Source organism: Camelus ferus, chromosome 11, assembly GCF_009834535.1.
Source record: "Camelus ferus isolate YT-003-E chromosome 11, BCGSAC_Cfer_1.0, whole genome shotgun sequence".
NCBI lineage: Eukaryota > Metazoa > Chordata > Mammalia > Artiodactyla > Camelidae > Camelus > Camelus ferus.
This window is the reverse complement of record NC_045706.1, coordinates 62,005,709-62,029,829: the sequence shown is the minus strand read 5'-3', so window position 1 is coordinate 62,029,829 and position 24,121 is coordinate 62,005,709. Positions and strand designations below refer to the sequence as shown.

At 36.9% G+C, this 24,121-nt stretch overlaps 1 protein-coding gene across 4 annotated transcripts in view; it reads left to right on the top strand.

Moving 5' to 3' along the window:
• PARG (poly(ADP-ribose) glycohydrolase) overlaps positions 1 to 22,026 on the top strand; it is a 109,267-nt gene extending 87,241 nt beyond the window's left edge. For all 4 annotated transcript variants that reach the window (XM_014562648.2, XM_032491682.1, XM_006188777.3 and 1 more), the window contains exons 16-18: positions 6,711 to 6,816; positions 19,856 to 19,984; positions 20,683 to 22,026. In XM_014562648.2, coding sequence (XP_014418134.2) covers positions 6,711 to 6,816; positions 19,856 to 19,984; positions 20,683 to 20,837 — 390 coding nt within the window. In that variant the 3' untranslated portion in view covers positions 20,838 to 22,026. The remainder of the gene's footprint in view (positions 1 to 6,710; positions 6,817 to 19,855; positions 19,985 to 20,682) is intronic.
• The last annotated feature ends 2,095 nt before the right edge of the window (positions 22,027 to 24,121 follow it).

Below are 24,121 nucleotides of genomic sequence, written 5' to 3'. Positions count from 1 at the left end.
TGATCTTGGACTTCTAGTCTCCAAAACTGTGAGAAAATTTATGTCTGTTGTTTAAGTCACCCAGTCTGTGATACTTTGTTATGGCAGAGAAATGTTTGAAAAGTATGGAGAGAAGTGTATGAAAACGAAATGTATTTAACCATTATCATACATTAATGCACACTGAAAGGTCCCTTTTTTCTTAATGGATAACATCTATTTTATCACAAATACTTTCCTGTAGGAGCTAGATCATTCACTTTTAGAAATTATCTACAAATATGATCTTTTTAAAAGATAACCCGGGACATAAATAAATCTTTTCTTTTTAAGTTCCCCATGACCAATTAATGTTCTCTACCTTTCCTTGTACTAACCTTCAGTTTCCCATGCTCAAAGACACCAGAAATGTTAAAGTTTTGGTAATTTTTAAGTTCTTGGTAACACCAAGAAATTTGTGAAGTCTTGGTATATGTGAATAGGTTAAGTTAGTTGTAAGTATTACCAACACTGAAAAACATTTATTTCTACAATGTAGTATCCTTATGAGACACGCTTTATAGAAAAAGAATGAATCCTTAGGTAACTTGGCAACAGGTTGGAAGTTTTATTTCATTCAAGTTAGTCGGTGCCTAGCCCAGTTTTTTAAGATTAACTTTTTAGATATACATTATTGCAAATCACTAAGAATGTTACAAATTTATGGATATTTCCTAAATATTCTTCAAGTGCTAAATAAAGCCCAGTAAGTCCAGTGTCAATTCCAAAGTGTAGAATAGAAGGAATGATATGAAGCAGATAGATTGATTTTTAATGTATAGTAATAGAGTTCTCTATTTGTTTTCAACCTGCCATGATTTATGTCAGTATGCAATTAAGTCAAATTTATATTTCATTAAAGATTCTTTTCAGTCAAATGCAGGTAGAAATTTTTTTTAAATTATACAGTTAACAATAGTAAAATAATTGCCGACAAACAATTTCTTATTATATGCTTGGCATTCTACTTAGCACTTTAAATGTGATGTCTGATTTAATCCAGCCACTCAGGCAGGTATACATACTGTACTTACCTCCAATTTAGAGACAGTGAACTGAACCCCAGGAAGTTGAATAACTTGCCCCAGGTCACACAGACAGACAGTGGCAAAGCCAGGCCTTGAATCTAAATTCCCTTGCCTTCAAATTACTTTTTAAAAATGTAGCTCCTCCTACATGTATTTATATATTTATAGAGATTACTGTAACTAGATCTGTCTTTCTAGACTTCTCACCTGTTTCAGCCTTAAATCATTTAGACTCTTCCCTGCATTTGGTTGACACATCATCTGCTATGAGCACATATGCCTGGGTTTCCTCTTCTCTCTCAGTCATAATCCAGTTGAATGAACGAGCAAGCTCCCAGTTGAATGCTTTTCTGTTTGATATTACTTTTTCAAGGAAATTTGAGGATTCTCCCTCCCCCAACCGATTTGTTAAATTGTCATAAGATAAGGAAATGCCACAGGTGTAAAGTGGCCTGTCAACACACGGGCTGATACTGAGAAAGCACCTCGTTCAAGGCCTGGCACTTGGGAACGCAGCTGATAAACGACGTTCCTTCATTCACTACTGTATTCTAAAACATTTGCTCTTCTAACTCTTTCATTGAAAAAGAAGAAAGCACTAAATGATTTTGTTAAGTGCCATTGACATCTTAATGAGAAAACTAATCCAAATGACTTTGGGCCTTCTAAATTAAAGCATTTCATCATTTGTCAGTTACACTTACCTATTAAAATAGAGTTATGAATTTCAGTATAAGCAACAGGGAGTTTTACATAAATTGACAGCACACCTTGGAGAGAATATTAAATTAAATCTTTTCTATCTCACGGTGTCTCGTAATCTTAGGTTTAAAACAAAGTCTATATGAAATCACTTTGGAGAGGGCTTGCACCATACTACTTCTTTTTGTATGCCAGAGAGAAAGTAAGCAGGAATAGAAAAAGGCCATTTTTCCAAATGAAGCAATGGAGCATAAGACCCGTTTTCGCCACCAGAATACAAGGTGGATCTCTGAACTCTGGGGGCCTGCTCTCTACTTGTAGGCATTACTCACCAGATAATAATTGAAATGGCAATCCCACAAAGTGCCTTATTACCTCCAGAAACAATCAGCTCCAACCAGGCTCCACCTATCCTGTTGGACCCACATCGTGACCTTCAGGTAGTGTTGGTTTTTAAAAGGAAGAATCATTCTCCTTTTACCTAAGCAATGTTGAATCCTGTGAAAGATCAGCTGGGTGACATTCTAGAGGAGAATTATCTTTGGGTTGGAAAGATTTATGACTCCAGCTTGCAAAAGTGGCAGATAGCTCAGTAAGGGAAGAAAGAAATCATCTGTGAAAAGTTGTGTTTAGCCATGTTAGACTCAATCAGGTAAGGTTAAGTAACGAATATATTTCATGGAGTCTTCTGGATCAGAAATGTAGCAAAGTGAAGAGACCAACCACCCAAACAGAAAATCGCCACCACTGACCTTTTTAAAAATTGATTTATTGATTTTTTTTGTTATTACCACCAAATTTGGAAAGGGGGTTGTTACTAAACCATAGCTTGATGAACAACCAATCAGTACTTGCTGATTATTTCTAAGGAGTTCAACATCTGATCATTAATAATCTTTTCTTGAAGCATGTGTCACTTTACTTTTCCAGAATATTAGTTCAAAATGTATCATTTTTAGTGGTTTTCTCTTAATGTTTCTCAATATATAGAATCAGAAGAACCATAGAGATACCTAATCTAATCTTTGATTTCACACATGTGGAAACTAAGGTCAGCCTAGTGCTTTCATTTTACATTGCATCTTTAAAAAGCAAAATCCATTTACTAATGTTACAATTTTTTTAAAGACAAAAAAAATCCATAATTTTACCTTTCAAATAATTGTTTTCTTTACCCATGAGTATTTAGTATATAAATGTATTCAAAAGTTACTTATAATATTGTCTTTACCTATACAATTTAACCACATACTGTAAGTTTTTTTCATACTTTCTAATAATGTTAATATGGTTAAAGGCCATAAAATTGGTTGGATTGGTATAATATGACTTAGTTTCTGTTTTTGAACTAATAGGTGGTCCCAGGTTTTTCTCTATCATATATAATGTAGTAAACATCTTTGTATCATTGTTGTTTAATCAAATAAAAGAAATTTACAAAAGAAGAAATTTATAAAATTGTTGTTACTGAACCTAAGGATAATTTTAAGACTCTCCATTAATATTATTTTATTCTCTTCCAAAAGATTCGTAAGGAACTTTTTATGTTATGCTTCTTTTTAAGAAATCACAATATGCTAAAACACCAGAAAATCATTATCAGTACCAACTATTTATTCATTTAAGCTAGATAAATATGATAGATTGATTTCATATAAACAACTCTCTAGGAACAATAATTGTTAAATTATTAATACAGCAAACAGTATAATGTATTTACATTATAATGAAGGACATAGTTTAGTTCTGTCTTCTTGGGCCTGCTAAAGTTGACGTGGAAACCTGAGTTCTTAAGTGTGTGTGCTCATGCACATGTGTGCCTGCATGTTTGTGACTAGACTGTCCCCCTGAATACCATCTACTTCCTGGGCCCAGTTCTGGGCCTGTGGTTTCTACAACTATTTTCTTTGTTTCTTTTTTTCATTTTCTTGGCTTCCTTCCTGCATCTCCCTCTTTACCACTTCCGGGCTGGGCTGTAGTTTTTAACTCTAGATACCGGTATTTTCCTCCTGCCTCTTGCCTCTCACGGCTCCCCTTTGCAACCTTCAGGACTCCAAATTACCTTTACCTCCCCTCTCTTGGGCTTTCCTTCCCATCAAAACTCATTCTGAGATATGAATGTTTATTGGCATCTTCTACTTACTCTCCTATGTTAAGAATGCTGCTGCTTTTTCCCTCTAGTTATTCATTAGTAAAAATAAATAGCTCTGTCATTGGTGAATGTCAGGTCAGGATGTGACTAGAGTTTAAGATGGGATCTTTCATTGCTTCTGCTCTGTTTAATCTTCTCAAGTGCTCTGGCTCTGGGTGGGGAGAAATTTGTTGCCAGTGTGGAGCTCTTGAGAACTCCGAGTACTTTTCCCTATGAAGTAAGAATCTGGCAACTCTTTTGAGGTCTCTGTCCTTAGCTGATCTTTGTTCTTTACCAAAGAAGCTCATTTACTACCCTGATTAGCGGCCCTGTCCTGGTCTTTAGCATTTGAGGGACCCCTCTCCTTACTGAGAGAAGCATGGCTTGTCCCTCTGAAGGAGACTCAAAAGGAGCTTGCTGCTTCTCTTTTTATTTCTGACCTTGTAAATGCTTGATATTAATGGAATAAAAGAATTTTGTAACAGTAGCCAAGATATGGAAGCAACCCATGTGCCCTGCCCATCAACAGACAAATGAATAATATATATACAATGAAATATTACTCAGCCATAAAAAAGGATGAAATCCTGCCATTTGCTGCAACATGGATGGACCTAGAGTATATTATGCTTAGTGAAGTAAAGGCAAGAACAGAGACAAATACTGTATGGTATCACTTATATGTGGAATCAAATGATATACAAATGAATGTATATGCAAAACAGAAACAGACTCACAGATACAGAAAACAAACTAGTGGTTACCAAAGGGAAGAGGGAAGGGGGAGGGGCAAATTAGGGGTATGGGATTAAGAGATACAAACAACTATGTATAAAATGGATAAGCAACAGGAATATATTGTATAGATCACAGGGAATTATAGTCATTATCTTCTAATCACTTTTAATGGAGTATAATCTGTAAAAATACTGAATCACTATGCTGTACACCTGAAACTAATATAGTATTGTATATCAGCTATACTTCAATTTAAAAAAAGAATTTTATATTTAATCATTGCAGTTATTCTTTATACCTAATTACTATGTCAATACTTTATATCACTTAATTTCTGTCTGATTACCTTTTTAAAGTTTTATTTGATTTTATTTGATCAAAACACAAAATGCAAGTTCATTTCAGTTTTACAGTTTGTTTTTGTTATGGTCATTTTTCAAGATAGATTTTTTTTTCATAAAATTGGTTAATAGTTTGTAAAATTGGTTAGATTTTGCTTCTAATAATCTAAATATTTCAAATTCTCTGTTGTTAGGGCTTTAGTTTGGCTAAGCTATTTTTGCTCATTCAAGTTAGCCCAGATGTGTAGAGGTAGCAATGTGAAAGAGACTAAAACCTTTCTGATGGTATAAAAACAGCGACAACACAAAATAGGAGGCTAAGAAATCTTCCTCTTCATTTGGCATGTTTGGAGAATTTGACAGGAAGCCGAGTGGCAAAGTTATGTCTGTTCTGACAGGAAGTCTGTTCTCTGTGTTATTGGCATAAAGGCAGAGACTCTGTATCTTTTAAGAACCTGCTCAGAAAATTTGAGCTCTTTGATAGTTTTGACCTGAAAGAGATTTTCAGAAGCTCTGTGCATCTGATTATACAGGTAATTTGTGAGTTCTCGTGTAAGCTCTGTACCACAGCATTGAATAATGGTCTAGTACCAACTTATGATTAATATCTGTCAGGATTTATAGCCAGGGAGCGGGGGTGAAAGGAATAGCCTTGTTAATCCATCCAGACAGTGTGTAAAATAAATTTTTATACCTTTGTAGAAACTTCAGAGTGCAATTTACTATATTTCTATGTATGGGTTTCATAGAAGCATCTTTCTTTATCCTTGGTTTTTCTCTGGGAACATTTGTCATAGATCATTCTTTTTATTTTCTTTACTATTATACATAAGCTATATTTTAAGCTTTGTTTGGTACTTGAGAACACCCAGGGGAGATTTGCTTTGTTATTATATTAAGCCTCTTAATATAATCTGATAGTTTCAGAAAACTAAGAACCCTTAGGAGGCAGAAAGACCAACTAGTCTGAGAGCAAAGAAATTGAAAACAGAAACTCTGGGACCTTAAACTGCAGTCTTCTCATATACAAAATGAGCTGTTCACTTAATTAATACTTAGCCAGCATCCTAGGGATGTACTGTACTTTTCTCAAGTTACTGGCAAATTTTAAAATATTCTAGCTTAAAACAGAGCTGTGAAACTAGAGGATTTTGGAGCTGGAAGGGATCTTAAAGGTTACTCTGTAACCAGGTATATAGTTGCTTGCTCATTTTATATAGAGTTGCTTAAAGTATTTCAGTGGCAGGAAGCACATTTAAAAGGTATTCACAGTTACTAATCTAGTCCCAGTAACTCAGAGAGAGTGCTGAGGAAGCATAATAGTAATAACTCTTTACCTTAATGGAAACAATGGTAATTAAACCCCTTCAAATAAAAGTGTCTTAAAATGCTTCTTTCTTTCCTTTAGTCCCTTGTAGTTTGTGATTGGGATCTTACCAGTTCTTGAAATACCTCTGATACTTCCATTTGTATTTGTTTGAACTGGAAAAAGAAACTGAGTCTTGTATTGGTTTAAGTGCTTTGCTTTGCCCAGCATCAAAGCAAATATATATTAGACTTAATCATTTCTTATTCTCTTCAGTGTATAATCCCAGGATTTTCTCTTTTTCCCTGTACTTTGGCCCCTAGGAAAAAAAGAGGAGAGAGAGAGATAACATCAGCTGATAATGGATACTGATCCCAGTACATCAGTCAGAAATGCTGTTACTGTCTAGTCACTCACGTGCTTTTGGTATTTCTTTCATCCTGTAGGCTTACTGTGGATTTCTTCGTCCTGGAGTTTCTTCAGAAAATCTTTCTGCAGTGGCCACGGGAAACTGGGGCTGTGGTGCCTTTGGGGGAGATGCTAGATTAAAAGGTGAGTGAATCAGTTGTTATAAGAAGCATAGCAGTATTTTGACTAGGGAGAGGAGTTAGTCCTTCAAACTGGATTTCTAATGTTCTGTCATAATAAGAGACCACAAAAATCTAAAAGAAGAGGAAAAGAATATTTCACACCATCTTATTTTTAGGAATTCATATTTTTATTTACTGTTTTTCTGCAGAGGTAATGTATCTCTTTGATCTACCAGACCCTCAGTATTTAGTTGAACAGAAAGAGGTAAGAGCCCAAAATGACTGAAGTTTCAAACCAAAGTACCCACTCAAGCACATTCCTTCACAGAAGTGATTTTTATGGTCAGGGCTAGTTGGTTGACTGACTCATTCATTCACCAGACTTACGGGGCATTCGCCAAGATCTTGGCACCGTGGTAGGCTCTGAGAGTACACAGGTGAATACGGTGTGGCCCCTGCTTTGGAATTCATAGTCTGGCATATGAGAAAGAGGCATGGACAGATGCCGCACATAGTAATGAGTGCTTTGGGGTGCATGATGTGTGGGATTATAGCTTGGGAGGCTGCATGAATGGCACCAATAAGGAGGCATTTGAGTACTCAGTAAGAATAAATATCTCTTGCATTTTATTGTTTATGGTAGAAAAATCAGAAACCTGATCAACAAAGCTGTTGGCCATTTACCGTATTATGACATTTGCTTTACTCTCAAGAGTGTCAGTTATAGAAAATAATATTGTATTACTACTTAGGATGGTTGCTATTCTGTGTCAACCCAGCTGGCCTGACACAAGTTGGGTGAGCTCAGTACAATCCCGATGCCAGCTCCCTGGGTTTTAGGGCAGCCCCCACGGGTTAAAGGCACAACCCGCCACAAGACTGCCCCTACTTCAGACTGTAGCTGCAGGTCTGGGGTGGGAGTGTCCCCCAGGCCACTTGCACCTCTTATCAACCAGCTACCAATCTTGGAAGGTTTCCAGAACCCCCTTCAGGTTTGATAATTCATTAGAATGACTCACAGAACCTAGGAAGGTGCTATTACAGTTTTATTACAAAGGATACAAATAGGGTGAGATCTGGGAGGGAATACAGAGCTTCCATGCCCTGTCCCAGTGGTGTCAAGGCACGTCCCTCTCCCGGCACATCAGTGTGTTGACCAAGAAGCCTCACCTTTGGTGTCCAGAGTTTTTATTGGGGCTGCATTACATAGGCACAATTGATTAAATCATTGGCTGCGTCCTTGAATTCAATTTCCAGTCCTCCCTCTCCCTGGAGGTCAATGACTGAAAGTCCCAATCCTGAAGCTGTCTAGGGACCCACTAGGAGTCACTTCATTAGCATAACAAATACCCTGTCACTCAGGAAATTCCAAGGGTTTTGAAGCTTCTGCCAGGAACCCAGGAGAAAGACCAAACAAATTATTTACACTGCAATATAATAAGAAAACAAAAAAATAGATAAACAACGAGGTCCTACTCTAGCACAGAGAACTATATTCAATATCTTATAATAATCTATAATGGAAAAGAATATGAAAAAGATCCGTAAAGATAGAGGTATATAACTGAGTCACTTTGCTGTACCCCTGAAACTAACACAACATTGTGAATCAACTATACTTCAGTTAAAAAAAGAAAGAAAAAGCAACATAAAACAGCCAACTGGCCTTAATAGCCAAACTAGATACAGATAAAATCCTTCTCAAATCCTTCTTGTTGGGAGTAGAACAGTTGAATTTGTCACAGTTTATGAGTCTGTTTTGGTTTTTTTTTTTTTTTGTAAAAATGATACATTTTATTCTTATTTTTTAAATCCAGAAAAATAAGAAGTATGTAAAAAGTCACCAGAATTTACTGTTAACGTTTTGGTGGCCATCCTTTCAGACGCGTCTCTGTAACAACCTGTGTAATTATTTAACATTAATCAAATCACACTAAATATTCTTTTTCTTTTTTTAATTAAAAAAAATCTTTTTTAATGGAGGTACTGGGGAATGACCCTAGGATCTCGTGCATGTTAAGATGCACTCTACCACTGAGCTATACCCTCCCCCTACACCAAATATTCTGTGCCTTAACCTCCTCTTTTTGAAAATCCTACAGTCTCACTTAGGGCTTTCAACACCAACAGATGTAGACCTAGCTTCAACATTTTTTAATAGCTACATAGTAATCTGTTATATGTACCTGTAAACCATAATCAATTTTCCTAATGCTCCATTTATAGATAGTTTTATTTTCTTTATCTCATAAGCCATACTGCACTATATAATTTTCTATGTTATTCATAATTATGTTCTTAGGGTTAATTCCTAGAAGTGAAATTAATGACTCAAAGAATATATATACTTTATATTCTGATACTTCTGGCAAATTATCCTTCTGAAAGGCAGTATCAGTTTACATTGTCTTCCTTGCAAAAGCAACCTCACCAAGATAGGATTTTGTCAATCTTTTTAATTTCTCTGAGGTTCAACCAGTTTCATATGTTTATTGGTCATTTTTATTTGTTTTGCAAATTGCTTGTTCACATCTTTTACCCATTTAGCTCTTAGGGAGTAGTTTTGACTTTTCATTGGCTGGTGATAACTCGTTGTATATTAACAATATTAATTATTTATCTTTCATATGCTGAAGGGTTTTTTCTCATTTTTTTCATTTACTTCAGCATGTTGGGTTGTTGTCATGTGGAGTTAATTTTTATGTGTTTATGTTTTTGTGGCATGCTTAGAAAAATCTTCCCTGTCCCTTTATTCTAAAGACTTTCACCGATACATTTTCTTCATATTCAAAAACAAAAACTGCATGTGGTTAGTTTCAGTGTTTTGAAAGTCAACAGAAGAAAGAATTTTTGGTTTTTATGAAATTCTTTATCATCCTGAATTTGTATGAGGAAACCTGTTTTTCATTCTGGGCTTATTGATCTTTTGACAGATACTTTTTTCTGTTTTTCTCTTAAGTGAAATGAATGAGTAGATTCATGTCATCCATCCAGGAACCAGGTCTGCCATAAGCCTTGGTCATTTGTGATGGACAATTTGGGAAGCTTTATAAATGTGTTCAATTTGTTTCTTTTCTTTATGGCATAAAAGCCCTTCTCTCAGACTGCAGCTTCCTCTGGTAACTGTCAAGGGTTATATTCCAAGATTTTCATTGTATTATTTATTTTCTCAATTATCAGGATTTAAACTTTGGAGTGACTTTTTGACAAGTCCCTGCCCTTCATTCGCCTGAATAACTGTTTAAAAAAATAAAAGAAGTAATCATAATGTCCTTCAGTGGGGGTTGTTTACTAAAACTGATTTTGAAAAGAAATAAATTATGGTACCTCTATGTGATGAAATATTATACAGGCATTAACTGTTGCAAAAGTATAACTGCTGGCATGGAAGGACATTTTTTGAATGCTGCCAGAGGGTGAGAAGTGTACAGTATGTGCAATATAAATCATTTTAAAAATGAAATTATGAGTATAAAACATCACATAAATTTGAGATCCTCTGTTTATCTGTTTATATGCAAAGATTAACTATGGTTGTCTCTAGGTGAGTGATACAGACATTATTTTCTGTTTAATCTGTATTTTCCTGTTGTGAGCATAGATTGTGTTGTTGTTTTCCAGTTTTATTGAGATATAATTGACATATAGCACTGTGTAAGTTTAAGGTGTACAGCATAATGATTTGACTTACATACATCGTGAAATGATTATCACAATAGGTTTAGTGAACATCCTTCATCTCATATAGATACCACTAAAGAAATAGAAAAAAAAATTTTTGTTTTCCTTGTGATGAGAACTGAGGATTTACTCCCTTAACTTTCATTTATAATGTACAGCAGTGTTATCTTTATCATGTTGTACATTATATCTCTAGTACTTATTTATCTTATAACTGGAAGTTTGTACCTTTTGACTGCCTTCATCTAATTCCCCCTCCCCCAACCCCCTGCCTCTGCTAGCTACAAATTTGATCTTATTTTCCTGTGAGTTTGTTTGCTTGTTTCTTTGTTTTTGAAGTATAATTGACCTATATATTCACAGCAGCATTATTTGCAAAAGCAAAGACATGGAAGAAATCTAAGTGTCAGCTGACAGATGAATAGATAAAGATGATGTGGTATATTTATACAGTGGATTACTACTCAGCCATAAAAAATGAAATAATGCCATTTGCAGCAATGTGGATGGACCTAGAGATTATCATACTAAGTGAAGTAAGTCAGACAGAGAAAAACAAAAATATCATACGATATCACTAATATGTGGAATCTAAAATATGATACAAAAATATTTACAAAACAGAAACAGATTCATACACAAGAAAACAAATTTATGGTTACCAAAGGGGAAAAGGGGTGGGAGAGGGATAAACTAAGAGTTTGGGATTAGCAGATACAAACTACTTCATAAAAAACAAACAAACAAGATCCTACTGTATTGCACAAGGAATTACATTCAATATCTTGTAATAACCTATAATGAAAAAGAATATGAAAAAGAATATACACCAGAAACTAACACAACATTGTAAATCAACTATACTTCAGTGAAATGAATAAATGAACATACATAACCAAACAGAAACAGAGTGATAGAATAAACAGGTGGTTGCCAGAAGGCTGTGGAAGGCAGGTGGAGAGAAATAGGTGAGGGAAAAGAGGTACATACTTCCAGTTGCAAAATAAATGAGTCATGGGTATGAAGTGTACAGTATAGGGAGTATTGTCAATAATTATGTAATATCTTTTTACAGTGACAGAAGATAGCTAGACTTATCATGGTGGTCGTTTTGAAATATATAAAAATATCAAATCACTATATTGTGTACCAGGAACTAACATAGTATAGTTTGGGAGCATGGTACCTCTTGTTTTGTTCTTCTTTCTGAAGATTGTTTTAGCTCTTTGGAGTCTTTTGTGTTTCCATACCAATTTTAGGATTATTTTAGTTCTGTGAAAAATGCCTTTGGCATTTTGTTAGGGATTTTATTGAATCTGTGTATTGATTTTGTAATTAAAAGAAGTCTCATCAAAAAAGTGTTCTAAGATGGATTGACCTTGAAGGCATTATGCTAAGTGAAATAAGTGAAATAGACAAATACCATATGATCTCACTTATATGTGGAATCTTAAGTTTTAAAAAAAGCTCATAGATACACAGATTAGTGGTTGCCAGAGGTGCAGGACGGGGGAGTTGGCAAAACAGATGAAGGGGGTCAGAAGGTACAGACTTCCAGTTATAAAATGAATAAATCATGAGGTTGTAATGTACAGCATGGTAAGTATAGCTAATAATACTGTATTATATATTTGAAAGTTGCTAAAAGAGTAAATCTTAGGAGGGGAGGGTATAGCTCAATGGTAGAGCTCATGCACAGGGTCCTGGGTTCAATCCCCAGTACCTCCATTAAAAAAAAAAGTTTTTTAATAAAAGAGTAAATCTTGAAAATTCTCATCACAAAAATTTTTTTTGTAGCTATGTGTGATGATGGATGTTAACTAGACTTACTGTGGTGATCATTTTGCAGTATATACAAATATCTAATCATTATGTTGTACACCTGGAACTAATAATATAATGTTATATGTCAATTATATTCCAATACAGGAAAAAAAAAAAACCAAGACAGCCATTGGGACTGGGTAAGCCCTTCTTTTATAAGCCCAGCTTCTCATTAGCCACATAGCAGACATGAGCAAGGGAGCATTTAAATCCTAGATTAATCTCCAAGAGAAGAGAACATTAAGAAATAGATGTTTGCTAATGAACCACTATTTGGGAGATAGAGCAGGTGCACAGAGAAGAGTCAGAAGCTATGGTCCAATTCAAAGTATTGATAGATTATATACCATTGATAAACTAAAACCCTTTGAGAGCAAAGGCAGGGCCAATGTTAACTTCTTCTCAACTGGCCATCTTTATCTGTCCCTAGGTCTTACTGCCCTTTCATGAAGATCCATCTGAACTGTCAGATGTTGTCCCTACCCTCTAAGAAAGAGGAAGGAAGGGAAGGCTAGTTAAACAAACAAGCACAAAACTTCACGGAGGGAAAACATGGGCATATGTAAATCCTTAAACTTGTATTTCTTTTATTAGAAATAAGGCCAAATTATTTTTAACACGCCTGTTGCATTGTACATGAGTTTTGCAATTTACAGCAATTTAATTTTGAATGGCTTTCATTGTATGTTATGGTGACAACTAGTGAGAGAATACTTTTCATATATTCATTCATTCAACCGGCATTGATTAACAACTTTCTGCCCTAGGCAACCAGGGGCCCTAGGTGGCAGAGGGTAGGAAAGAAGGGATATAGGGAAGAGGGGCTTGATGCCCATCCCCCAGCAGCAGCCTCCTGCATGCCTGTGGTACCATAGGGGTGCTCTCTGTCCTCCTGCCTGGCCCCTTATCTTTCTGCACACCCTGTGGAGTCCAGTAGAAAACAGCTTTGGAGTGAATGTGAACTCTCCTTACTTCTGGGGCTCATAACTATTCCAGAGTGACACCACCCCCCCGCCCCCAGTTGTCACTTGGCTTTTCAAATTTTAAGCTGATTTATTCTCACCCACTTCTGTGGTGGCCACCTCCTTCTCCTGTGTTCTTTCAAGATAACAGTGTATGTGCTTCGTCTCTTCTTACAGGGGCTCATCATACTTCGGTTGCCTTGTAACTCAGCTCTCTTGTAGACTCAGGAAAAATTACGATTCTGTAGATTACTTGACCTTTTCTCATTGTTAGGGTAGAAGCACTACTTTTTGCTTTGTTTTTCGTTTGTTTGTTGCATCCCATCTCAGTAGAGACCGCTGAGTGTGCTCCTGCCCCCTAAGTGTACCACCAGGCACCCGTGAGGTTTTTAGGAAAATATATTATGAAACCATTTCTAAATGGTTGGTTTTTAAAACAAATTATTTTTCTTGTTTCTTATTTCTAATTTTATTGCATTGTAATCAGAGGGTATAGATAATATTATATCTATGTTTTGGAGTTTTTCGAGTTTCCATTTGTGGCCTAACAGAGTCAGTTGTTATAGATACTATGTTGGCACTTGAAAAGACGTCTCTGAAGGGTGTAGAACTTGCATCATGTCTGTTAGATTCTATACCTACTAGATCAGACCCTGTATTCTAATTTTGCCTTCCTACTTTCTGAAGGAATTGAATCATGCTCCAAAGTTCCTTCTCTTGTTTTTTTCCCCACATGTAAAAAAATTGAAATATAGTCGGTTTACAATATTGTGTTAGTTTCTGGTGTACAGCATAGTTATTCGGTTATACAGATATATATTCTTTTTCATTATAGGTTATTAACAAGTTATTCAGTATAGTTCCCTGTGCTTTGCAGTAGGACCTTGCTGTTTCTATTATGTTTTTGTCAGTTTCTTGTCCCACTTCCTTCCGTGTTTATCTTTTGTACGTCTCCATACCCTTATTACCTGATTTGTGAAAGATTATGCCATTGCTAGCTTGCCATAATTACAAGGCATCTAGTACACAAAGATTCCCCTTTCTCTCCTGCACTCCCCCTACCTCCCCACTCACCCTCCCTACAAAAAAGTTCTGTATTAGGATCTTCAGTTACAGGAGACACTAACATACCTTATTACTTCAGACTGAGAGGGGATTGTTGGCATGTGTGGCTGAGAAAGGCGGAGTAGCCTTGTCTCAGATGCTCCCTCTTGTCTGTCGGTTCCTCTCCTGCCTGCCTCTCTCAAGATGATCACCTATTCTCGTCTACTGCTGTTGGTTATCTCTGCTGGGACCAAAGAATTCCAGGCTTACAGTATTGCAGTTGAGTGACCCTAGAGGAGAAAACGACTCCTTAGTTTAAAAATTCTGTGGAAATACTCATAAGTGGACCGACTTAGGTCACTTTTCCACCCCTTGGACTAAATCATTGTAGCCAGGGAGTCAGTAAAACAATAGACACATCCCCTAATGAGATTAAGAGGATTTCCAGTGGATTTTTATTGCATATTTATATTAAGTGAAAAGTTTTCTTAGAGTATAGACACTTCTTATAAATTTGTTTTCTTTCATACCTTATGTCCCATTTATATCAAATGTAAATAACGTCTTTACTAGTTATTTTGCTATTTAGAATCAAAATAATTAAATTCCAGAAAAACCATTAATCTGGGAAAGGTTGGAACTTGGACAGTGCTGATAAATCACTTTCTCCCATGCTGTGTTGGCCTAGCCGTCCCTTTGGCTGGGGTTCGTGGGAGGTCTAGTGGTGGAAGTGGGAAACGGGTGACTGTCAACAAAAAAGGGAAGAGAGGGGAACAGAAGAATGGGCCAGGTCACTCACTTTGTCTCCCACGGGTTCCTCATCACTGCTTCCTTCTGCCAGAACACACCACACTCTCCATTTCTCTCTCAATCTTGTTCCCTCACACTTGAGTAACAGTATTCTTTCCTTAACATTTCTGCGTTGCCCTCTTCTGTGGGCCCAGGGCCGAGAATGGGGTCTTGTATGGTAGTGCATTCCGATCGTCTGGAGCGAGTAGAATGGCTATTATCAGCACTCCGGAGATGCCACTGAGTTAATGGATTTGGGAAATGGCTTTGGACATTTTTTTTTTTTTTAACTGTCTGGGAGTTGCCAGCCAGTCAAATCTGCCAGGTTAGAGAAATATTGCATTCTTTCCTTTAGTGTCGCAGTTACCCTTCCATTTGTAGCCTCATTTTTGAGATGAGGAAACCAAGGTTTTGCAGAGAGGCTAATAAAACCGCCCCAAAGAGAGACAGCTAATAAACATCAGAACCAACATTCAGACTTGGCCTGTCTTCCTCAAAAACCAGTATGTGGTTTTGAAGTTATTATTATTATTGGACAACATGTTGAGTGCATTCTGTGTTGTACTGAGCACTCTCCTTACATGTATTAGCTCACAACAGCCTGTTAGGTATTAGGTATTTTTATTTTTGTAGGTGATGTAACTGGGGCATAGAGGTGACCAGCCTGAGGTCACAAGGATAGCAAGTGGCAGTGCTAGGCTTCAAACCAGGACTGGTGCCCAAGAGCATAATTTGACTCATTTTTCGTTGGGTTCATTTGTTCCAGGAGGACATTATGAATTTTTTTTATATTTATCTGAAATTTTATCATAGCTTAAGATTGATGCCAAGAAGAAAATTAAAACCAAGCTCCCTGCAGGTTAATTTAAGTGATTATCTTGGCACCTAGTTGTGCTTGAAGTTGGAATTTGATGCTTTTATATCATACTTGGACTCAGTCCACACACTTTATTAGGTTTGTGATTTATCCTCATCTAAGAGTGTTCACTTAAATCATGAGACATAATTCTCTAGATTTGCAGAGATCTTGGCGATGTTGTAAATAGTGATGTCTGAAGACAGTTCTATTTAAAATAAAATAATCTTTTGTTAGTGCGTATTGATGTTTCTAGGGTCAAGATTAACTTATATTTCTGAAAATTTCATTTATGTATTTATATTCTAATATCTAATGCAAGGAGAAAAATTACAACAGAGGTTGTGAAATTCTGCACTCTGCAAGGGTCTTTAGGGATCATCTGATTCAGCTCCTTCATTGGGGAAAATGCAGGCAAGAGAGTGACTTGGCCAAAGGCATAGAGCTAGACAGCTAGCAGAAGGGCGAGGCCTGAGCACAGGTGTCCCGTCACCAGCCCCAGCTTGTCTGACACACCCTTCTGTCACCAGGTGCACCCAACAAATATGCATGTGAAATCAAGATTGTAATGTAAAGTGGTTCTCTTACTAGGATCTGTCAAGTTCAGTTCCACAGGGACAAAAATGGCCTGTGAAGCATTTCAAAAATAAATTCTATAGGGAGATAAATTTTACATGTTTTTATTCATATTTTATTTTGATAAATGAATGGCAGATGACCAGTGATCTAGTATTTCTATATGTAAGGAGGAAATAGGATTAAAGGATTTTTCTTTGGGTCTCTCTCTCTCTCTCTCTCTCTTTTTGAAAATAGGAAATACATAAAACCAAATTTCATTCACACTAAAAGATAAGAAGTGATACCTCCTGGTGGAGGAAGATGATGATTCATTAGTTTCCATTTTTATATGTAGTCTAGGTCAATTAGGAACCTTTTAAAAAAAATGAGTGTACCAAAGCTTTAACGTATGCATAAGTTGGTTGAGTGGTTTTAATTAAAACTTACCTCTATTTTGAGATCACTTACTTTGAACACTCTGAGATTAATGAGGTCTAGTCATGGTACCTCACATGTTGTGGATACTCAATAAATATTAGTTTGGAAATTAGGAAATGCTTTGGTATTTTAGAATCTCACATGTATTATGTCTTAGATTCTTTCCCAAATCTGGGGATACTCAGCTATATCAAATCTACTCGTTCAACTTAAAAATACTTTTCCTTCCTACATAGCTTGTACAAATTTTTTATTTGAAAGTAATTTCAAATTCACAAAAAGTTACAAAAAGTAAAAACAAACACCTCTTTGTGTGTGTGTATATATACATATATGCCTGTGTATTACACACATACATAATTTTTTCTGAATTTTTTCTTCCGTTACATATATTATACCCTTTCTCCTAAATACTTCAGTATGCTTTTCCTATTCTGTTTACAAACACATTACAGTTATGAAGTTCATAAATGTACATTGATAGAATATTTTTACCTACTTACCTGTGTTCCAGTTTTGTCAGGTGCCCTAGTCAAACCGTCTCTGGCCTTTTTGCCTTCTGGTCCAGGGTCCAGGGTCAGGTATTGCATTTAGTTGTCATGTCTTTCAGCCTCCTTTTGAATCCGGAGTATTTCCACAGCCTTCGTCTTTATGACATTGACCTGTTTGACGAATGTAACATTCCTCAAGTTTATCTGCTATTTCCTCATGAGTAGATGGAGGTTATGGATTCTTGATTAGAGCACTGCATGGGTGATAGTGTCAGGAGGTACTTGATGGCCATCTGACCCTATTGGTGATGTTAATTTTGATCACCCAATCAAAGTATTATCTGATTTCTCCACTGTGTAGGTTTTTGTTTTTGTTTTTTTTTTTTTTTTAACTCCCATGTAGTTAATAAGTAGGAAGAAACTGTAAGACAAAATTTCCCTTAGGTTTAGCATCCTTTACTGATTTTTGCCTGATCCAGTCTTTACCATGATGGTTGCAAAAAGTGGATTAGTCTGTTCTAGCACTCCCTCCAGACTTACCAGTTAGTCTTTGGCTTTATCCTGTGAGCAAGAGCCCGTCTTCCTCTCCTCTATTTTTTTTTTTATTATGTATTATCATTGTGGACTCAGGAATTTATTTTTTTTGATAATTTGTAATTTATTACTGTACATATTTTGGTGCTTAGCTTGTCCAGATTTGCAAGCGGGAGCTCCTTGGAACTGGCTTCTGTATCCTTGTGACAAGCACCTATCAGTTTTTCCTTCATCTGTTTTTGAGCACTTCTTTACTTTCTGGTATAACAAAACATCCTGGGTTCGTCTTGTACCTACCCTATCCCAACCAGGGAATCAGGTGTTTCCCTCAGGAACCCAGCTCCTTTTAGGGGGAATGGTATTAGAGACCAAGATCTGGGCATTAAGTGTGCTCTTTGCTACTGAGATGGCTTTTTGGCCCTTTCAGCAGACAGAACTAAGAAATGTGCATGCATGCGCACGCGCACACACACACACACATACACACACTTACATATTTTAGAAGCTATAAGTACACAGTAGTGCCTTCCATTTCAGTCTTTCCCACAGAGTTATTGTCTTTCCTCCTTCCATGTTTGTGTGTTCCCTCTTCCATACTGAGAACCACAGCTGCCAACAATATCAACAAATTTTTTTTTATTGAGTTATAGTCATTTTACAATGTTGTGAATATCAACAGATAGAATTATTTGTTCAGTCCTGAAATAGATTTTAAAATGGTTTGAGAATTGCTTCACCTGTACTACTATGGTAAGCAAATCTAGTAAAAAGAGTCTGAGACTTATTTGCAGTTTTTCCTCCTTGCCCAAGACTAAGGGTATATTACTCAAATATTGTGTTCATAAGTTACTTGGATTAGCTCTTACTTTTCATCCTCTCTTTTTTCCTGTCCCTATAGTGCTAAATTTTTGAAATGAAGTTGGGCTCATTTGTTTTAGTTTGCTTTCAGTGATAGGTTCCTGCCCATTCCCGTTCTTACTGTTTTAATTTTGTGTTTTGACTATGTAGAATATTAACATGCTCTCAAAAATCAAAACTGTATTTCTCCTCCATAATGTTTTAGTTTGATTCCCACCCCCACCCTCCCTTTTATGAGGGAAAAGATATGTAACTAGCAAAAGGGCACTTATTGTACCTATGTTCAGTTTTGTTGTTGTTTAAAATAAGTTTTGTCTATTGAGATGAACATTATAAAGGAACTTAATTTTTGGAAATATACTCCAGGCTCAGTGATTTGTAGCTTTGACCCCTTGGGATTGTGATTCTCGATGATTTTCCTATTCCAGCACACCAGAGTTACCATCCAGTGTTTTCAGTAACATTCACTCCCTGCTGTAGTGATTGGGTGGTGGTGGGAGTGCAGGAGGGGTGAGGATGTCTTCTCTAACCCATTTGGAGAATGCTTGCTTCTATAGGGTCAGTGAGAACAGTAGAACCTCCCAAGTACATTGATCAGAGAAAACTCACAGAGACTCCTTTGATACAGAAAACCAGTGACTATGTAATAAGATAAAACAACCAAATCAAGCAAGCAAACACAAAGACTTTAGTTCCAGATTAATATAAGTGAAAAAAATACCACTTTGGTGCCTTGACTGTGCTGCCTCAAACGCACCTCCCTTTATTTGTTCTCCCACAGACGTGCGTATGTAGAAATTCTGTGGCTTAATAATACTCTCAGCAGCATGTCTGGAAAATCACACAACTAGATGATTTATACTCAGCCTGTATTTGCCATTTCTAATAACATATATATTAGGTTTATAAATCTTTAATCCAGGATAAAGCTATGGCACACCAGCTGTAATTTAGCAGGTTGAAAGAACCAAAGGTATCTTGATGGGAAGTGTCATAATATAGCTGTGTTTTTTCTCTTTGCTACAGCCTTAATACAGATACTGGCAGCTGCAGTAGCTGAGCGAGATGTAGTTTATTTCACCTTTGGGGACTCAGAATTGATGAGAGACATTTACAGCATGCACACTTTCCTTACTGAAAGGAAACTGACTGTCGGTAAGTAGGGGACAGTCTTGACACTGGGTATCTAGATGGACTGTACAACATCCAGGAGGAGCACTTGCTAAATCAGGATAGATCACAGTGGATAAGAAAAAAAAAAGTGTGACTTTGGGGTAGGGGGGTCAGGGACAGAGTCTTACAGGGGCAACATTTGCAGAATCTTTTTTTCTGGCGAAGTTTCATCCTCAGTCTTGAAAAAGTATGTCAGCTTGTTAAGTTAAGGCCAAGAAGCTGGAATCAGTGTCCATTTTCACTTTTGTGCATATAGAAAACTGAAAGAGGGAAAGTATTGGAGGGTAAGTTCAAACCTGAGAGGCCTCACTCTGAATCATGTTTTCAGATGCCAGCGTGCTCCATCCGCTGTCTCTCAGCTGGCCCTGAAAGGCCTTGCTATCGGGGGAGCTGCATGTAAAATGGCAGTTGCCACAAACTCCCAAATTGTGATTAGATGATGGACTATGTATAGCCTGTTGCAATTACGAGCTAATAAGTAGTTTCTTTAAGCTTTTTATAAATTTTTAAACTTTATGTCAGGAAGGACTTTCCAGGCTCATGAAATTTGTGCTCTATTTTCAAAGGCCAAATTTGAGCACACTTGTAGATTTCTAAAGATAAAACCGGAGTGTTCTTTAGTAGTTTTATCCATCTACACACCTTAATGTGCCAAACTGCTCTGGCCTTCTACTCTTCAGGAGAAGTGTATAAACTGTTGCTACGATATTACAATGAAGAATGCAGAAACTGTTCCACCCCCGGACCAGACATCAAGCTTTATCCATTCATATACCACGCTGTCGAGGCCTGTGCAGAGACCAGCAGCCAGCCAGGACAAAGGACTGGGGCCTGAGGAGCCGTGTGAACAGAACCTCCCTCCACCTCTTGCCAGAAACATCCTTTTTGAATTGTCGGGTGTAAACATAAGAACTGACTTAATATAAATGTGTATATAATCCACATTTGTAGGCAAGGATGCAGTCCCTTCCACACACATGCAGTTGTCAGTTTGTAAATCCAGACCCCCTCCATCCTGACTTAAGTAGACTCAGATATATTTTGTTTCCATTTTTTTTTTCTGTTTCAGTCTTCATTATTTGATTTTTCTTTTTTTGCCCATCAGATTTCTTGTGAAATTTCATGAAAGGTTGTGCTCAGCCTTTCAGCTCTTTTTTGATGCCTGTATATTACATACATTGCCTCTGCAGCCAGCAGATACCAGTGATGCCAGGGAAGAAGCAGAAATTCTAGAATCTGTTTAACTGGGTCTGCTCAAGATCTCCCTGTGAGCCTTTCATCCCCAACTCTTGTTATGATTGTGTTGTTGGAGTTTTTGATTTTTGAAAATTAAGAGTTGGGTTTTTTTCCCCATACATGTTACATAACGCAAGTCTCCTAGGTTAAAACAGTTTTGTATTTAAGACAGAATAATTTCCAGAAATAGTTAGTTTGAGACATCACCTCTATCTGTAATGGTTTGTCTGTCCTTTTTCCCCTGATCAATTTTTCTTGATACTGTTTTTGGAAACTGACCAAGATGGAAGGAAATGAAGAATAAAAGAGAATTTCCCAAATGGTGTTTAAAAAACAAACAGATTCAAGAGACGCAAATGATCTTTTGTTTCTTGGGCTTCTTTTTCTTTTTGAGTTAGGGTTAGGGTTTGTTCCTTGGTGCTTGAAGCATATTCACATAACCAAAGTTTAGGAACTGGGAGCTTCGCGGTGATTTGTACATATTGAAGTTTCTCAGGTATTCAAAGGTTATATAGTTAATAAATTTTCATTAACAAATCATTTGTCAGAAACTCCTATATCATTTATATTTTATATATATATGAATATATGTTCTTTAAGTGTGTCTCTGTGCAAGCACGTAAAATCTAAATAAAACTGGAATTGTGGAAAATGATTAGGTTTAGGCTTTATCAGGGGCTCTGTTTAAAATCCTTTATTTACAATTGCGTCCATTTAAAACTGCCCAGAAACATAAATGATAATGACTCTTGGAAGTTAAAATAAAAGCCAATACCAATTTGTGTTAATTGAGACTGGAGTTTAATCACAAAAGCATGTATTTATATTTCTAAAGCAATCCTAAACCATACTGTTGAAGTTCTAGTTTATAGTTAACAGTCAGGAAAAGCTATTGGTGGTCAAATCCTGTTAATAAGGAGTTTAAGTAGACAGTCCAAATTCCTGGTATCAATATTGGCAGGGAAAAAATGGAGCCTCCACCAGTGTCTCTAACTCTTTTTGTTATATAGAGATTGAGTGGTTAATGGAATTCGGCACCTGAAGGCAGCCACTTGTCATTGACAAAGTTCTTTACCATAGGAACTAAGATTTTTAATCATCTCTCTGAGTCCAAGGTGTCTGGCTTTATTTCTGCTGCTACTAAAGTCTTCTTCCTTCCCAACCCATTCTATGCTTTGGTTAAGCATTCATGGCACATTTCATTTCTTTTTATCTATCTCCAAATTCTTTCCCTCTTATCCAGCCCCAAGACTAAGTGCACATGCGGTAGAGAGATCATTAAATCCAGGTAAGAAGACCATCCAGCCTAATATTACAGAACACAGAATCTAAGACTCACCTCTTAGTACCGAACATGCTGAGCAACCAGGCCATCTATCTGACTGCCGTTCTTGCTGTTGAAGGGTTTCCAAGAATAAAACCTGCCCACTGACTTGTCCTAGTACATCCTTGTATCAGGACAGTTTGATCAGATGGAATGTGAAGAGAACAAATGTCCATTTTTGAGGTGGGGAGGAAGGTGAAGAGAACATTATTACTTTGTTCTTAAAGGCCCTCTGTTAAAAGAGGGGGGAAAAATCAGATATCTAATTAACATTCGTGTCTATTTTAAAACATTTCACAGCACCTTTTTATTCTCTTCGTTTGGAGTTTGTTTTATTCCACATTGTTTACCCTTCCCTTCTTTAATCTATTGGGGCATGAAAGGATATTGTTAGTGTAGAATTATTAGGTTTTTAATATAACGCACTTGCTTTTCAGTGTCTAGCTCACTCAAATGTACAATAAGTTTAAGGAAACGATGTGGAGTAATGGAGAGAGTATGAGGTTTTAAATCAGACAAGCTGACTTCAGATGCTAGCTATATCCCTAGCTAACATTTTAACCTTTAAATAAACGGAATGTCTGAGCCTTACTTATTAACCCATTTAGAAAATGGGCTATCAGCACCTATTGAGAGATACTATATATAAAGCAACGAACGTAGGGTTTGGCACGCAGTTGGTCCTTAATAAATGCCAACTATTATCCTTGACCAGGAAACATTTATGGAGCACCTACTGTGTATTAGGGACTGTGCTAGGTGCTTTACGTATTTTAGCCTATTTTCCCAATGGGCTAACAGATGCCCAGAGGTAAGGGATACCATCTCAACCTCCAGGAGTTCACTGTGGAAGGAGACCTACTTTGTCATCTCACGGCAAAGGCTCTGACGCTCTTGTTGTCTGCTGAGATCCTGGGATGGCTTATTCTTTATCACAAATGGTTAGTTATCAGTGGGTACATTAAATGGCCTCTGAAAAAATTATCTCTTTTCTTGCTGGTTGAAGTGACATTAAAGGCAGGCAAATCAGTATTTAAAAGGGAGCTCAAGAAGAAGATCTAACCAGCTTCCAGATTGCTATGTCAGGGACTTAACTAATAAATATTGCTTTGGAAACCAAACAGTAAGATGTCTCGCTCCAGGAATATGATGGAGCCAAGAACTGGTTGGAGTATATTCTTTAAAACTTCAACAGGAAGGAAAGCAGTTGCACAGACTGTCACCTGTTTTCTTTGGTCTTCTCCAGTCTGTGTGGCTGCATGCTCACGGCTTTCTTCTGACGTAAGGAAGAACTGAATCAGTATGTTCGCTCCAAACAAAGAGTAAGAGGGCCTGTACTTCCTTCTCAACCCTGTGGATCCACCCGAGTCCTCTGTCTGCCATTCCTAGAACTTGAGCTCAGAATATTTAATCCTGTCCTTTGGGGTCAGGAAGTGGGTCCTAATGTGATGCTTATTAGAACAAACTGCCAAAATCCACTGACCCACTGCTGTTCTCTGTGCCCAGGAAGAGCAAAGTGCCCTTAGTCCCCCCTCACCAGATTCACACGGATCTGCTGA